The 17,516-nt window shown below is 44.4% G+C and overlaps 1 protein-coding gene across 1 annotated transcript; it reads right to left on the bottom strand.

Moving 5' to 3' along the window:
- Positions 1 to 1,867: 1,867 nt before the first annotated feature.
- On the bottom strand, positions 1,868 to 11,463 carry LOC120668768. The gene is made up of 2 exons (XM_039948563.1): positions 10,592 to 11,463; positions 1,868 to 1,938 (listed from the first exon to the last, which is right to left on the bottom strand). Exons 1-2 carry the CDS (start codon positions 11,194 to 11,196, stop codon positions 1,935 to 1,937), a joined length of 609 nt encoding a protein of 202 aa, XP_039804497.1. The 5' UTR covers positions 11,197 to 11,463; the 3' UTR covers positions 1,868 to 1,934.
- Positions 11,464 to 17,516: the final 6,053 nt, after the last annotated feature.

The following is a 17,516-nucleotide window of genomic DNA, read 5'->3' as shown; positions in this document are numbered from 1 at the left end:
TTGAATTTATTTGAATTTGGATTTGAATTCAACCGGTTTCCACCGGTTACCGGCCTAACCGGTCCGGTAAACCGGTACCGGAGGGCGGCGGTAACCGGTTTCCGGTTGGGAAATAAAACCCTGGGCACAGCTACCTGCTGCTCGTGATTGTGCCCTTGGTCTATGAAAAAAAATCTACGTAGGCTATAATCGACGTGGCCAAGCACATAAAAACGAGGACAGCGCCAGTGCACCACGGCATGCACGTCGCATCGTCCACTCATGGCTTTGGTAGTAGCACGACGGCACGGGCGCATGCTTTGACCGTCACCAACCCGCGGCCGATCCTGTCGTAGCTGGAAGCAACAACGACCTGTTTTGCGTTTTCCCCCAGTATAAAAGCACAGGTAGTATTTTTTTTAACGAACGTACACAGACTGTGCACCGTTTCTATTAATAAAGGAGGAGAAACCAGCAGGAAGCCCTAGGAGGCCTCTTACAGGAAAAAAACAACAACGCGAAGAATAAAAAAAAAGCTGTACAAAGCACTCGAGGCTCAGGAAAGCACAGGTAGTATCATACTTATAAGGTTTGCTAAATGCGATGGAAGAATAGCACGACGTGGACTGAGGACGGGATCAAAGTTTACATAAGAATGGATGAAAGCACAGGTAGTTCATAATCGATGAATTCGAACGCGACCAAATCGAATCCAAACTCCAGCCATATCCATCGATAGGCGTCCAAGATTTTCAAGGCCACGACGCATTCACGGCCACGGGTCTCCATCAATCCCTTTCTAGCCCGGAAAGAGGAAGCAGGAAGCAAGAATTTATTGCCGCCTGCTCCCTCCTCTCCTCGCACATGCTGACCGCGCACGGTCGATGCCGATCGCTCGCTTCCGATGGCAACGTCTCTTCCTGATGAGCAGCCGAGAAGGACGCAGCCGCCGCCGCGTTGCCTTCGACGTTGGGCAAAGCCGGAGCGTGACGAGATGCGGCTGACGTGCGTGCCCGCGGCAACGCACAGCGATGGGAAACAGGAAAAAGTGCCTCGCTCTAACTCTAAGTCCAATCCGGCCGGCGTCCTGCTTTGAATTCAACTGCTATTGGCCACCGGAGTGGATCAGCACATCCCTAATCCGGCCAGGGACGACAGTTCGTCACGTCAGTGGCCCTTTTATAGGATTGTTCCAAGCACCCGACAGAAAGGAAATGGAAAGCTTCTCTGTCCGTCCCCATCGAATCATCCGTCGAGGAAGCTCAGGGTGTTCATGATTTTTTTCTTCTGGGAAATCAGAGAAGCCAATCTAAAGTGCATATGGTCGAACTCCGGATCTAGCATTATTGTAGCCATGAAGTCCATGTCATGGAACCAACCAGACCTTTTTTTTGCTGCAGCATGATCCTTCCCAAGATGGCCCTGCTTTGCTTTCGACTCTTTTTGTCTCGAGTGGCCATCAGTGTCAGTGTGAATGGACTCACTTGTTTGGAACAAACAACAAGCAGGACCACGTATAATGGCCAGGGATTTTCTAGCGTTCTGTTCATTGTCAATGCAAGTCAGACAGTGCTAGTAGTTGATTACACTGGCTAGTTGAAGAACTTCAACAATCAGATCACATGGCCATGGCCACACCAAGAAATAATATTGAAGCACTTCAGGACATAAATTAAACCAACAACAATCCCATGGGCCATGGGCAGATCAATACTTCTACTAAGATATCTCAACTAGTCAGCAATCCCATTATATCGCTACTGCCGCTGACGGTTGATCTCACAACATTACAATCAATAAACCAACTGCTAGACAAAAAAAAAGATGGCAACAAAAGATGTTACTGTAACAGCAATGTTTAACTGTAATGTGTGTGCACTTTTTTTTTCCAGCCAAGGCCGTAATCTGGTTCTGATATCATGCATTCATGCTTACGTTACACCAGGGTTGTTACGTTACCTGCGCACAACAAAAAGCAACAACGAAGAGTCACAAAAATTCTCAGCATCGAATGACCACTACTACAAAACATGCTTTTGTTCCAGGCCATTTGTCCCGGTAGTCTTTGACCCCGGGACAATATGTGTATTTTGTCTCGGGTCCAACGGCTAGCCGGGCCAGCTGGGGGGGAGGGGGGGCAGAGCCACCCTTTTATCCCGGTTGGTGGCTCCAACCGGGACAAAAGGCCCGCGACCCGGTTGGAGCCACCAACCAGGATAAAAGGCCCCTTTTGTCCCTGTTAGTGTCTCCAACCGAGACAAAACTCCTTGGCCCCCTTATCCCCTTCTCTCTCCCCCCGCCCGAGCCATTCAGCTCACTTGTTTTTGCTGTTCTTGGCTCGGGAGAGGGGAGTTCTTGCTCATTTCTTCACCACATTTGTGAAGATCTTTGATTCTCCCGTCCATCCATCGGCGCTAAAGGTTTGGGGCTTGTTTTTCTCTTCTTCCTTGGCTTGTATAGCTCATTTCATACTTTAGAAATAGAGAAAATGTGTAGCTAGCTCATTTCTTGGACATTTAGATTGCATATATAGGTGTGATTTTCTTTTAGATTTAGATGAGTACGTGGATAGTAGAAATTTTTAGAATGAGTGTAGACACTTCATGCGATGTACTTGTATATATGACCATATTGTAGATAGTTGATTTTTGTATTCATGAATGAATTAATGAAATGAGTATATTAGAATTTTTTGTATTATGAATGGATTATTTTGACACTCTAGTGTTGCATTCGTTCATGCTCACACTCTAGTGATGGATTATTTGTATATTTTTTATATGATTTCATTGTTATTTGCAAGAGTTATTAATCTGATCATTGTAATTGTAATACTAAATAATATTTGCATTGTAATGGTAAGAATTTATAATTTTGTGGAAAATAAAGATATTTTTCAGTAAAATATGGCTTCAGCAGCTGGAGGGAGTGGCGCCGGTGGGGGTGATCGTTGTCCTTCTGGAGAGAAGGGCACAACTCGAGTAGGTTGTCGGTCCAAAAAACCTAGTGCTTTTCATAGGGCAGCGCTCCGTTATTTGGAAAAAGAATATAGAGAATGCATGGCAAGGGGCGAGGAACATCCGTTTGATCTTGAGGATTTATTGCGGTGTTACGGTTCGTCAGCACCAAACTCGGAGGTTTCAGCTCCGTCATCTTCTTCTGCGCCAGCAAGAAATCCGTTAGAGCATTCTGCGTTCCAACACAAGGACGGTTGAAAACATATGTGTTGTTGTCCGAATTTTTAAGTTTCATGTTGAGTACTCCTTTGTTAAGTTCTGTAATTGATTAAGTAATCCTTTTAATTAATCAAGATGTATGATGAATATTGCAGATATTTTAATTTTTCATATTATGTTACATTTAGTTTAATTTAGGTTTGATATATTTTATTTATTCGATACGTGTAAAGAATTCAAATCGATTTCTTTAAAATGCAGATGGACCGGCAATGGATGTACAATGCCGACCGACGTTCGAAAGAATTCATTGATGGCCTGCATTATTTTTTGTCTGTGGCTGAGGCAAACAAGCAGAATGGTTTTATGTGCTGCCCGTGTGTTCATTGCAACAATAATAAGGATTACTCATCTTCAAGAATCCTACACAGCCACATTTTCGCAAATGGAGAAGTATGTTTGTTGGACGAAGCATGGAGAACAGGGGGTTACCATGGAAGACAATGAAGAAGAAGATTTTGACGACCACTTTCCCGGGAATGCTGGAATCGGTGCATTCGATGACGATATTCCCATAGAAGAGCCCGAAGTAGATGTAGCAGAAAATGATCCCAGCAACGATCTAGGGCAGGCATTGCACAATGTGCAGGCAGACTGTGAGAGTGAAACGGAGAGGTTGAAGTTCCAGAAGTTGTTAGAGGACCACCGTAAGTTGTTGTACCCAGATTGTCAAAATAGATTGAAGAAACTTGGCACCACCTTGGAGTTGCTGCAATGGAAGGCGACAAATGGTGTATCCGACAAGAGATTTGGTGAATTACTCAAACTTGTTAAAAAAATGCTTCCTAAGGACAACGAATTGCCTACCACAACGTATGAAGCCAAACAATTTGTTTGCCCTTTAGGATTGGAAGTGCAAAAGATACATGCATGCCCCCAACGACTGCATCCTCTACCGAGGCGAGTACGAGAATTTGGATGCATGTCCCGTATGCAGTGGATTGTGTTACAAGATTAGAAAAGATGATCCTGGAGATGTTGAGGGGGAGCCTCCCCGGAAGAGAGTTCCTACGAAGGTCATGTGGTATTCGCCTATAATACCACGTTTGAAGCGTCTGTTTAGAAATAAAGATAATACTAAGTTGATGCGATGGCACAAAGAGGAACTCAAGAAAGACTCGATGTTGAGACACCCCGCTGATGGGTTGTAGCGGAGAAAAATAGATAGAACGTACCCTGAATTTGATTTGGATGCAAGAAACATAAGTTTCGGTTTGAGTATGGATGGCATGAATCCTTTTGGTGAGATGAGCAGTGGTCATAGCACTTGGCCTGTGACTTTGTATGTACAATCTTCCACCATGGCTCTGCATGAAACGAAAGTTCATCATAATGCCAGTGCTTATCCCGGGTCCAAAGCAGCCCGGAAATGACATTAATGTGTACCTAAGACCATTGGTTGAAGAACTCTTATTGCTCTGGGGCGATGAAGGTGTACGGATGTGGGATTAATACAAACAGGAAAACTTCAACCTACGAGCATTGCTGTTCGTAACGATCAATGACTGGCCTGCTCTTAGTAACTTGTCAGGACATTCGAACAAGGGATACAAAGCATGCACACACTGTTTAGATGATACCGATAATATATGGTTGACTCACTGTAAGAAGTTTGTATACATGGGTCATCGTCGGTTTCTTCCCATCAGGCATACGGTACGAAAAAAGGTCAAGCATTTCAAAGGCCAAGCGGACCACCGAACAAAACCGATGCACCATAGTGGTAAAGACGTCTTCAACATGGTAAAAGATCTAGAAGTTATTTTTGAAAAGGGATCTGGTAGCCAACCTGTTCCAAACGAAAACAGAATGGCGCCCATGTGGAAGAAGAAATCTATATTTTGGGAGCTACCATATTGGGAAGTCTTAGATGTTCGTTATGCAATTGATGTGATGCACCTCACGAAGAATTTTTGCGTCAACCTGATAGCATTCTTGGGAGTGTACAGAAAGACAAAAGATACAGTAGAAGCACGTCAAAAATTGCAATGTATGGAAGAACGAGATGCCTTACATCCACAACAGCGAGATAATGGACGACAATACTTAAGTCCTGCCAGCTATACTCTTAGCAAGGAAGAGAAAGAAACCATGTTTGACTGCTTGAGCAGTATAAAGGTTCCATCTGTATACTCATCCAATATAAAAGGAATCTTAAATTTGGCAGAGAAGAAATTTACAAATCTCAAGTCCCATGACTGCCATGTGCTCATGACCGAACTTCTTCCGGTTGTGCCGCGGGGGATTATGCCTGATAATGTCCGGTTAACCATCGTGAAGCTATGTGCCTTTCTCAACGCAGTTTCTCAGAAGATAATTGACCCAGAGAATTTGATAAAGCTGCAAAATGATGTGGTGCAATGTCTTGTTGGTTTTGAGCTGATATTTCCACCATCTTTCTTCAACATCATGACACATCTTCTAGTGCACCTTGTGAAAGAGATTGATATCCTCGGACCAGTATTTCAACACAACATATTCCCATTCGAAAGGTTCATGGGGGTACTCAAGAAATGTGTTCGTAATCGAGCTCATCTAGAAGGAAGCATCGCCAGTGCCTACGGAACTGAGGAGGTCATTGACTTTTGTGTTGACTTTATTAATGACCTTAAACTGATTGGAGTCCCTGAATCGCGATATGTGGGGAGACTAACTGGAAAGGGTACATTAGGAAAGAAATCTTATATCTGCACAGATGATTTCTCATTCAAGAAAGCACATTATATGGTTCTTCAACAATCATCCTTGGTTGACCCATATATCGACGAACACAAGAAAATTCTGCTCTCCAAATTCCCGGAAAAGTCTGAGGCATGGATTACATGTGAGCACATGAACACTTTCTGCAGCTGGTTGCGGAAGTATCTAATGCATAACATGGATATAAGTGAACAACTATTCTTTTTGGTTATGGGACCATCTTGGAATATCTTAACATACCAAGGGTACGAGATAAATGGAAACACATTTTATACGATAGCCCAAGATAAAAAGAGTACCAACCAAAACAGCGGTGTTCGTATGGATGCCACGGACAATAATGGAAAAAATGACACATATTACGACTACATTGAAGAGATATGTGAGATGGATTACGGTCCCAATTTCAAGGTGCCTCTATTTCGTTGCCAATGGGTTAAGCTATCTGGAGGAGGGGTAACAAAAGATGAGTATGGGATGACAATAGTTGATCTCAACAATCTTGGGTATAGAGACGAGCCATTTATCCTAACCCAGGATGTCGCTCAGGTTTTCTACATTAAGGACATGTCCAGCAAGCCAAAGAAGGGGATAAATAAGCAAAAGGATGAGCCTAAGCGACACATAATTCTATCAGGAAAGAGAAATATTGTTGGAGTGTATGACAAGACAGACTTGTCAGAATAATATGATAATTTTGTTGCCATTCCACCTTTCGAAGTAAATGCTGATCCATGCATCCTACTAGCCAATGATGATGCTCCATACTTGCGCCGTGATCATAATCATGGGACATTTGTGAAGAGAAAGTCTATTACCGCTAATCCTTCAAGTACTTGAATCATTTTATATTATTGTATAAAAAAGTAATCCCAATTCGAATACTTTTATTATATATGTATTGTCCAATTATACTTTATGTGTTATATATATCATTTTTTATATTTTTCACTTAATTACCAGACTCAATTATAATTTTCATTCAATAATGGATTACTCAACTAATTTTATTTATTTCATGAAATTACATTCACATTAACACACTATACTCTCTCACTAACACACACAATCTCACTAACACACACTATCTCTCAAACTCACACACTACTCATTAATATCATGAAATTGCTTAATTTTATGTTAAATTTACTTTTTAAACATTAATATCGTGATAGAATCCACTTTCTGTCGAAAAGCAACAGTTTGAAAAAATTTGTTCACCTAATATATTTTTGCATGGTCAAAATAACAAATATGATTTCAAAAAAGTTAGATATTTCGTTGACCCAATCACTTGAATGAAAATTAATTATTTTTGTTGCGTGTATCAAGTTTATATAGAGATAAGAAATTTTGTTCCATAATTTTTGGAATCAAAATTTATTAACTGAATTAACAAATGAAAGCCTATTATAAAAGAGAAGTAAAAAGAAACAAAAACAAACATAAGATTTGACGGGAATGAGGGAAAACAGGCCCCTTTTATCCCGGGTGGTAGATCCACCCGGGACTAAAGATGGGCCGCGGGCTGGGAATTTTCCCGGCCCGCCCAAAAACACCTTTTGTCCCGGGTGGAGCCACGACCCGGGACAAAAGACCCTTTTGTCCCGGGTGGTGGCTTCACCCGGGACAAAAGGCCCCCCTTTTGTCCCGGGTGAAGCCACCACCCGGGATAAAAGGGCCTTTTGTCCCGGATCGTGGCTTCACCCGGGACAAAAGGCCCCCCCCCCATATATTTCCTTCCTCCTTCGCCCTTCCCCCAAACACTTGGTTTCTTGATCTGCGCCTGGTGCCGCCGCCTCCCCTGCTCCCCCACCGCGCGAGCCCAACGTCCCCAAGCACCACCGCCGTCGACGTCGCCGCCCAGAACCCCGCCACGCGAGCCCAATGTCCCCGAGTGCTGTCGTCCCCGAGCGCCGCCGACCTCACGCCGCCGCCCAGAGCCCCGCCTGCTCCCCGAGCACGCCGTCGTCCTCCTCCTCCCCGAGCTTGATATTCCTGGAGGTGATGGGGAGAGGACACTAGCAGAAGCCATTCATGGCTACATCCTATGGGATAAGCGATACATTGTCCTAAAGTCGGATGATCGAACACCAAGACCGGCATCTCAGCATGCCTCTCCAAGGCCATCATCTCCGCAAAACCCCCCAAGGGCGGCACTGTCTTAGCAAGGTTCACCGGCACATTCTCCATCACCATCATCTCATGCACCGATGAACACTCAAGCATCACCGTCGCCTCCATGGTCACCCCCTCCGCCGCCGGCAAAGAAGCAGAAACAGCCGCCGGCAAAGAAGCAGAAACAGCCGCCGGCAAAAAAGGTAGCTGCACTGGCTAAGGAGCCTCCAAAGAAGAAGGAAAAGAAGAAGAAAACCAAGGAGGCTCCTATTAAACCCTGGGACATGAGCCTTGAAGAATGCGATCGGATAACTCAAGAAAGAGTTAAAGAGCACTTCAAGCCGAAGCCGGAGCCGGAGCCCGAGAAAGTGATAAATCCGGTAGATTTGAAATTTTTTAAGGGAATGTGCGAAGCAAATAAGAGAAAATTCATTCCGAGAGATCCCCCTTCAGACTACGAACGGATAATTATCAAAACTACTGAGAAAAAGAAGAGACAATCAAAGTCGTCGTCGTCCGACGTTCCACAGCTCGGAGCCCAAAAGAAACAATCAATAGAGCCTCTCGTAGTGGGACAGACAACGCAACAACAACACTTTGTTATATTTTTGAAAGAATCAAACCTGACGGCGGTTCAGATTGCAGGGGGAGAAGATATTCCAAAGGCCGATGTGGTCGTCAAATGGACGTATGAGCTGGGCAAATCTCTTGTACCCCCCAAAATAGTGTCTGTGCTTCCAACGCAAATGTATAAGCTATACCAGCACTACATGCGTGCGATGGCCGATTGCATCTTCATGTAGGGCGCAAAGATTAAAGATGACGATTTCTTACAGGGGAGGCCATTATATGGATAAACTGGGAAGAAATTTACCAACTATTCCATCAGGAGGACCTCGACATCTCTATGGTCGGCTTGTGGCTTCTGTAAGTATTTTACTCTCCTTATGTATTGTTTTGCATGATCTCAACATACTGATCCTTAATTTATTCGGTATCATGTAGAATGGAGATACAAACTTGCAGGAGAAAGGGATACTCTCACCTCGGCTTCATCGACCCAATTACTTGTAATTAGAGGATTCTACGCGACACTTCCGATGAGCTATTCCAAAACTTGTTCAAGTACATAAGCGTTCATCACAACAAACAAATGATATTGTTTCCTTACAACTTTGCGTGAGTGATTCCTTCCGTCTAACTCTTTTTATTCTGTAATCAAATTGTTTAAACCTTAACTACCAAGAACTGCCTCCGTATAATCTTGCAGTGAACACTGGGTCCTAATTGTCATAATTCCCGAGAAGAGCCTACTCGTGGTTATAGACTCATTTAGGAGAAATCCAGAACAGTACGAAAATCTTCTTAACATGATGAAAAAGTAATTCTACCACTACTCCGTCGATGACAGATAATTTAAATCACTTTGTTACTTGACTATAATTGTTCTAATCATGCACAGGATTTGGAAACAATTCGCTAAAAATCATCCAGGCAAATTTGACGAAGAATTGAAGATCAAGACAGATTTTGCGGTACGCACTTGGATGATTCGTAGCACGATTCATTAGTTTTATTATATATTCATGTAAATACCTGATAATTTCTTCTCTCTTAAAGTGTATGAGGCAAAAACAAGGCACTAATTTATGTGCATACTATGTATGCGAGAACATCCATGGTCTGGTAGGTCATCCTAGGGCCTGGACAGATTGGGAGGAGGAAGTAAGTAAAAAACTTGTTAATATTTGAACTCATATTTTAATTAGTCAAAATTAATTATCTCTTTTTTTCATAGGTCGAGGAGATGCGCGATAAACTCATACCGGAGGAAAAGATTATGGCGATTCAAGAACAATTGTCCGGATTTATTGTTGAGCAAGTCCTCGATCCAAAAGACGAATTCTACTATGATGGACTATCTAATATTGACAATCACAGCAAATATGATAATATACGTGTGTATATATAATTAAGAATGAATATACCTATGTAAATATATATGTGTGTATGTATTATATTTCTATTTATGAGTATGTATGTATTATATATTTAAGCCCTCCAATAATATATATGTGTATATATATGGAAACTATTTAGGACAAATATTATATAAGTAACTATATATATGTATATATTAGTGGAGATCTTACACTAAGAATTCCAATACATAAGTTTAATTGAAATGTAAAAGTATAATCGAAATAGAAAAATAATTGAGAAAAGAGGAACAGAAAAAAATGGACCTTTTGTCCCGGTTGGTGTTACCAACCGGGACAAAAGGGTGCGCCAGGCACGTGACGCTGGCAGCACCTTTGTCCCTGTTGGTGTTACCAACCGGAACAAAAGGGTGCCTTTTGTCTCGGTTGCCAGATCTGAGACAAAAGGGCACCCCTTTTGTCCCGACCTGACATTCCCGGTTGGGAAACCGGGACAACAGACGTTTCCCTACCGGGACACATTTGCGTTTCTGTAGTAGTGGACCAGACTAACTGGACATGCAAAAAGTAAACAAATTCATCCACTGCAACAGTCAGAATTTCAGGGAATGAACTCACTTGTTGGTGTAGAAGGCAAGGACGATGCTCGTCAGGCAGGCTAGTACAGCTCCAAACGTCAGATTGGCGAGGAACCGTACGCCGGCGGGCGCCGGGACCGGTCCGTTGCCAGCGATGGCACCACCGGCACCTCCTCCGTCGTTGCCGACATGCCCATAAACGAGGGCGATGCCGAGAAAGAAGGTGACCGAGGCGACAGCAGGCAAAGCGCGGGCAGCAGAGACGGCGAGCTCCGGCGCCCCGTCGTGTGCGCCACCTTCTCCTCCAGGCTGCTGGACGAACAGAAAAAGCTGGAGGAAGCCAACCTGCAGGCATAGGATGAAGAAGGCGAGCTCCGCCTCCGAGACGAGCCAGTTGCCGGCGGCGTGGTTCTGGCGGTGGCTGTAGATGATCGCCGCGAAGACGAACAGGGCCTGCATCCCGGCCAGCGCCAGCAGGGCCTGCAGAGCGCCGCCGAAATTGGCATCCTGAGCGGGCGCGGATGGCGCCGTGGCGCCAGCCGTGGTAGTACTAGTACCTCGCGGGTCGGTGCAGGATGGAACTTGGAGGGAGACGATCGACAGGCACAGGGCGAAGCAGGCGATGTTCCGAGCTGAGGCCGCCATGACCGGGTTGTGATTTCCTGTGTTCTTGCGGGCGTGCGTGAGGAACGGGGTGCTGTGGGCAGCGCTGTGAGCTCGTAGGGGAGCCAAATTTATGGAGGGAGGGAATCAAGGGAACGCAAGGGAGGGAATGAAAGGAACGCAAGGATGGAGGGAGGGAATGAAGGGGACGCAAGGGAGGGAATGAAGGGAACGCAAGGATGGAGGGAATGAAGGGAACGCAAGGATGAAGGGAACAGGTCTGGTTTGGTGTTTGCAATTACAACTTGCAAGCAGCAAGTTACCTCACTTTGATTCGTCGAAATATCAACACAACCCTTTGACGCCACAGCGGTTCACTAATTAATGTTCTAGAAGATTGGAATTACTAAGGCTCTTCAGGTCGAGTCAATCCATTTCTTTCTTTCTTTCTTTCTTTTTTCTGATAAACGGGGGAGTCAAACTTTGGAGATGGGCCACAAGAAACCTGCAGCTATTGATGATAGTACTACTTGGCATGACTCAGCGACTGGCACTGTAACAAATGCTGTCACTGCTCCTGTGCGCAATAGATAGCCCGGAGCCCCGGATGCTAATTGAATTCAGCTCATTTTCTTACCATTCCTTTACCTCGCTTTTATGAAATCAGCACACGTAGAGATCGAGCACAAGGAGGGACACCATCTGCACCGCTGCCGAGGATTCGTGTCCAAGAGCCAGCACCAACGAATACCTGATCCTGATATTTGTGATAGCACGAGGGCTTCCATAACATCACTTTAGGCTTTCACACAGACTTAAGAGGTACTGTTTGTATCATTTTATAACATGATTTATACAAATCTCTGTTTTAAAATAACTGACAACTTTGACTTTACTATTCAAAGTTGGACCGTGCGTCTTTTATATAAATATTTGCACGCATAGATATAAGTGTATTACATCGATATAGTACTTCTTGTCACAAATCTAATGATGCTTGTTTCTCTTGACGTAGTTTTATAATTAAAGAAATAATATTGGTCAAACTGTAAATAGTAAAAGTCAAAGTTGTTAATTATTTTGAAACGGAGGTCAGTAATATCAACTCGTTGCTAGAGCAATTTTCATTGTCTACCGAATTGATTTCTCACCATTAAAATTATAGTGACATTTATATATGATCTGTAATACAAATTTAGTATATGCAAAGAGGAGATTAGGATGACAAGGCCCAAGGGCGACGCTTTTGTCACACACGAAACAACGAAATGTTACGTGTCGTCGGCTCGTCGACTGTCGCCCAGGTCTCCTGGCTATGTTTGGTTGGCTCTAGTAAAAATTTTCATGAAAACTTTTCGACCCATTGACTACTAATTAGTGATATTAAATGAAGTCTAATGATGTCTTTGACCGTATGATTGAAGTATGATTAGGCGTGGTTACTGTAGTATCATTGTAGCCAATTATGGTAGAACTTGACTCATTAGATTCGTCTCGAAAATTTACACCCATCCATGAAAAAATTTCGCAAATAAACTTCGTTTAGCACTCCATGCATTCGTCTTTTTGTGTAAAATTTTACTAAACAACGGTGATTAGCCAAAAACGTACTCGCGCATCGTCCACTCTGAACTGTCACGTCGAGTATCATGAGGCCAAGATTTTTTTTCTCCATCCATCTTCGATGTCGGCCTGTCCCTCTCCCTGCTGAAAGGAAAGGCAAAGGAGTGAAATGTGCTGCCGTCTGCTTGCCGCGTTGCCTCCGCCCTTCAGCCACGAGCCAAAGGCAGGCGCCTGCGCTTCAACAAAACTGACCGCGGCTAGGTCCGTTGAACCACGGAACCTGCCGAATAAAAGGTAAGGTTATCAGAAGGGATGGATGAATTAGATTGGTATCATACCGCGGCGTCGTGTTTAGACGAGGAAAACAAAATCTTGATCGCAGACAGCCCCTGAACGAGACCGTATGATACGCTTAACTACATTCCTACTCCCTCCGTTTGTTTTTAGGGTTAGTTGGATCCATGCCACTCCAATTTCTTGAAATTGGATCTCATGTTGAAAATCATGCCATTGAGTGGCATGATTTTCAACATGACACCCAAATTCACAGAGTTGTGGTGGCATGAATCGAATTTTCCCTTGTTTTTAGGTGTCGTATTAATTAGATTTTTTTTTTTGCAAAAGGATACGGAGCATACCAGCATTCCCAATCAAACATCATGCATCCACTCGAGTACTCGACTGACTTTTGAGAAAGCAGGACACGAAGAGGAGAACATCAAGGTACGTAGACACGTAGTACTCTAACCTTCACCGATCCGGCACGGCGGCACCCAAGAAACTTGTCCTAAATCAGGCTATGTACGAGAGCACAAGTACATCAGCAACTTCCTTGATTAAACAAATCGTCGGATTACAAGAGAAGAGAATTTCTCAAAAAAAAAACCTAGCAAGGAAATGCCGACCCCTACACAAAGCAAGTAAAAATGAAACCGAGCGCCGGCGCAAACCTGCCACGGTGCGCGCACTCGGACCTCACGCCACGGGACCCGGACCGTATTGCAGTACGGCCGGCGACGCAGGTGTTTACCGCCGAAAAGCTGATTAGAGATATCTTTAGTAGTAAAATTTGTACGTAGGAATGGACTGCTCTGAAATTCGATGGTGCAATAAATACAAAGATTTAAATAGGTTCGGGCCGCGAGTTGCGTAATACCCTACGTCCTGTGTGGTGGTTTGTATTGCCTTAGATGTTGATGATCATTTGGAGGGGGTCCCTGCTCGCCCTTATATATCCGGGAGGACATGGTTACACGAAAAGTCATAGCCGAGTACAGTTGGAACTCTACTACAACACAATCGGATAGTTTCTTTTATACTGCAGCTAGTTCTACGCCTATTCGGGTAGTTATAAAAGAGGTAAGGTACATCCATAAGGTATCCCTTACTTTAGAACATTCTATGCCTATAAGCAGTCCCGCACTCCCGCTGCCCCGGGTCTGACAAGCCCCCGAGCTCTTCGTAGCCGAGTCCTGCAGGCGTCGAGTACTTGGCTGGGCATCTTCGAGTACTTTAAGTAGTCAGAACATCCTTCTAGTTGTTTTTGACCCTTCCTTCAGATACGTCGAGTAGTCCTTCAAGTACTTACGGTTGCTCCGAAGCTGTGAGATACTAAATCCCGAAATCTTGATCATATATGGTGCGCGAAGTACTCGCGCTCCATATGGAGTAGCCCCGAGCCTTAGGTTGAATCGCAGAATCAGGCTGAGGGTCACTTCAGTCTTTTTTCTTTTCTATTTTCCAAAAAAATTGAAAAATAAATCTCTGATGCACATATCTCGCAGCCCCCGAGCCTTAAATCAAAATCCCTTTTGCCACGAGTAGCCCCCAAGTATGGATTTGGAATTAAAGATTTAAGAACGTGGCATCAGATTTTATCATTCAGATTATTTGCAGGATTCATCAGATCCGGTACCCGAAAAGATCTCTTTTTCTGGTAGAATCCCAAAAAAATGATACAATTGGATACGCCACACGGATTGCACCCGAAATAACTTCAGGAATAAAACCCGGGATGTACGGCTTTTATTCAGTGCTCACATGGGACATTACTGTTTGGAGAATTATTGCGTTCTTGACTGCACACGTGAATCGCTCCATGAACACTGCCATGAATGCATTCGTGAATGCGTGCACTGTAGAGTCACGGATTCTACTTCAGTAAGCCCCTTTGTGGCTATAAAAGGTGGGGGAGATGCATTTGCCAGAAGCACCAAAGTGTAGCGGCCATGGCTTATCCTTGGTGTTCTTGCTCTCGCTCTCCTGAAGTTTGTGTAGTCCTTTCCAGCAAAAGATGCTAGAAGAGAACTTGCGAGTGATTTGCAACAGACTGTTGGCCTGTCGGGTGTTTTTACCATGCTGCCACCGCCATTATAAAATGAAACGGTAACTAGGTTTTTCCCACTGGCCGCCATTCTCTTTTACTGCTTTAGATCTGTTCTCGCCCTCAAGCCCCCAGATCTAAAGTTCTTGCTTCTCTTTGCTCCCCATTTTCGCCTTAGGGTTTCCGCCAGTGTATGCGCGTGAAGCGATCCGTTAATTTCTGGATGGCTCCCAAGAAAGCGAACAAGGGGAAGGGTGCCGCTGCAGAGCCAACCCATGAGGAAGGCTGGGAACCAAGTAAGTGTTCCAGATCTGACTCGGAATTCTTAGTCAAGCAGGGCTTTTTGCCATCAGAATCAGTAATCCAATGGCGTCCCGCATTTGGTGACGTTCGTCCGTATGAAAATACGGGCGAGATTGTTGGATTTGTTTCATATTTTGAGCGAGGGTTGGGTCTTCCCAGCTCTAATTTCTTTTCTGGACTCCTGTATTATTATGGGATCCAGCTTCATCATCTTACCCCCAATTCTTTTGTGCATATGTCTATCTTCGTACATTTGTGCGAGGCGTTTCTGGGCATCGAGCCCCATTTCGATCTTTTCCGCCACCTTTTTCATCTTAAGCCGCAACCAAGTTCGGCTAGTTTAGATGTAGTTGGTGGGGCAGGTATTCAATTGCGACAGAGGATGGATAGGGTTTACATCCCCTATAAGTCGTCGCAGAAAGTGATCGACTGGAATGCAAGATGGTTTTATGTCGAAAATCATGGAAACAACCTTCCACCCATCCTAGCTGGCCCTCCCATTCAACAGGCTGAATGGCTGAAGAAACCTATTGATATGAGCCAGATTCTAGAGCTGCTGGAAATGATTGCAAGTCTGAAACAAGGAGGAATAAGTGGAGAGTCTGTGGCCTTTGACTGGATGAAGCGTAGAATCCAACCTCTACAAGCTCGAGTTACTTTTGGTTTCGACTATTAGGGGAAAAATGATCCGTCGCGGTGTTCAGAGGAAGAGATCTCCAATGGAGAAGCTCTTCGTCGAGTACAACGACTGTTCGAGAAGGTTGAACATGTTCCGCACCTCCTCAACACATTTTCAGTGCTGAATCCTCCCAAGGAGGTAAGTGATAAGTAGTCGAATTGTAATATCGAGTACTTTATTTTTGCCACTGACAATTTTATCCCTTTCTTTTTGTAGGATGATGTGAATGTTTATAGGAGTAATCCTCCTTTGCCAGGCATATTTCGCCCATCCCATTTCGTTTCGAGTGCTTATAACAAACTTGTGCCTGATTCTGAAGATTCTTCAGAGATTGAAGGCTTTAGTTCTAATGATGAAACTGCTAATGTAGAAGCTGCGGAATCAGCTGGGGATGATGACAGGGCACATAGTCCCAGTCGAAGCGAAGATACTCATGCGGGTCATCCGAGAAGTACTCGTTCGACTGTGAGGAAGCGAAGCAGCTCCTCGCAGACTACTAGCGACAGATAAGTAGCTAGTTGTTTTGCAATCGAATACTTCTCGTTGTCGAATTGCAAGTTTTTGATTGGCATTTGCTTTTTCCAAGTCCGGCGGCTAAAATGCCATGGACGTCAATATCTGGGAATGATACTGTGGTGGGATAGTCTGTCCCTTCCATCACAGTGGACTCATCAAAAGGGACCAGGACTACTCTTTCGGCGAGTAGTTCAGATGTAAATAAAGCCGGTGATGCGGATAAGCAGGCCCTAGTTGTGAAGCCTGCCCGCAAATTTGGCCTCAAGGGTCTTGCTCTGAAGAGAGCTCCTACGTAAGTTCCTCAGAACTTATTACTGTAGGATTTGCCTTTATATCGAGTAGTTTTTAACTACTTTGTCTTTTCAGCAACACAGTCCTGGAGGCGAGCGTGGCGACTGAAGGCGACTCAGCTTCCAAATCGGGGATGGAGAAGCCTCCGAACACTCCCGATATGAGTCCTCAAGATGCGGAAGTTATGGCTGACTCTATGCTTCGAGACTCTCCATTGGTGGATTCCGAAAGGGGCAATGAGAAAGTTCCGGAAGATGGCGGAAGCGACAACTTCCGGAGAAAGGAGAAGGCGAGAAGCTTCATCAGGGAGGCGACAAAAAGCAGCCTGAGGAGACCCCTGCAGGTAAGCATGTATCACCTTGTAGGAAAGGTATCTTTTCTCTACTCTTAATTTGATTAAGTAGCATGTTGTTCCTGTAGATTCCCAAACCACAGGGAATACTTTAGGGAGGCTCGAAGATGCGCCCCAGAGGGCTGTATCTGAGGTGCATGCGAGTACTTCCCAGGTCACATCGGGAAGTGACTTGACGAGGGAAAAAGTGGAGCTTGCTGTCAAGCTGCTGGAGGTAAGTAGTCGAATAATTCGAGTACTTTATAATAGATCAAGTAGTATACTGATCTTTTTATTCGTGCAGGAAGCACTGGGACGGGAGGGTGACCAGTCCCAGGATGAGACAGAGCGAAATG

The sequence above is a fragment of the Panicum virgatum genome, chromosome 4N (assembly GCF_016808335.1).
Source record: "Panicum virgatum strain AP13 chromosome 4N, P.virgatum_v5, whole genome shotgun sequence".
In the NCBI taxonomy this organism is placed as follows: Eukaryota; Viridiplantae; Streptophyta; class Magnoliopsida; order Poales; family Poaceae; genus Panicum; species Panicum virgatum.
The sequence above is the reverse complement of the archived record's forward strand: the minus strand, read 5'-3'. Positions and strand labels throughout refer to the sequence as shown.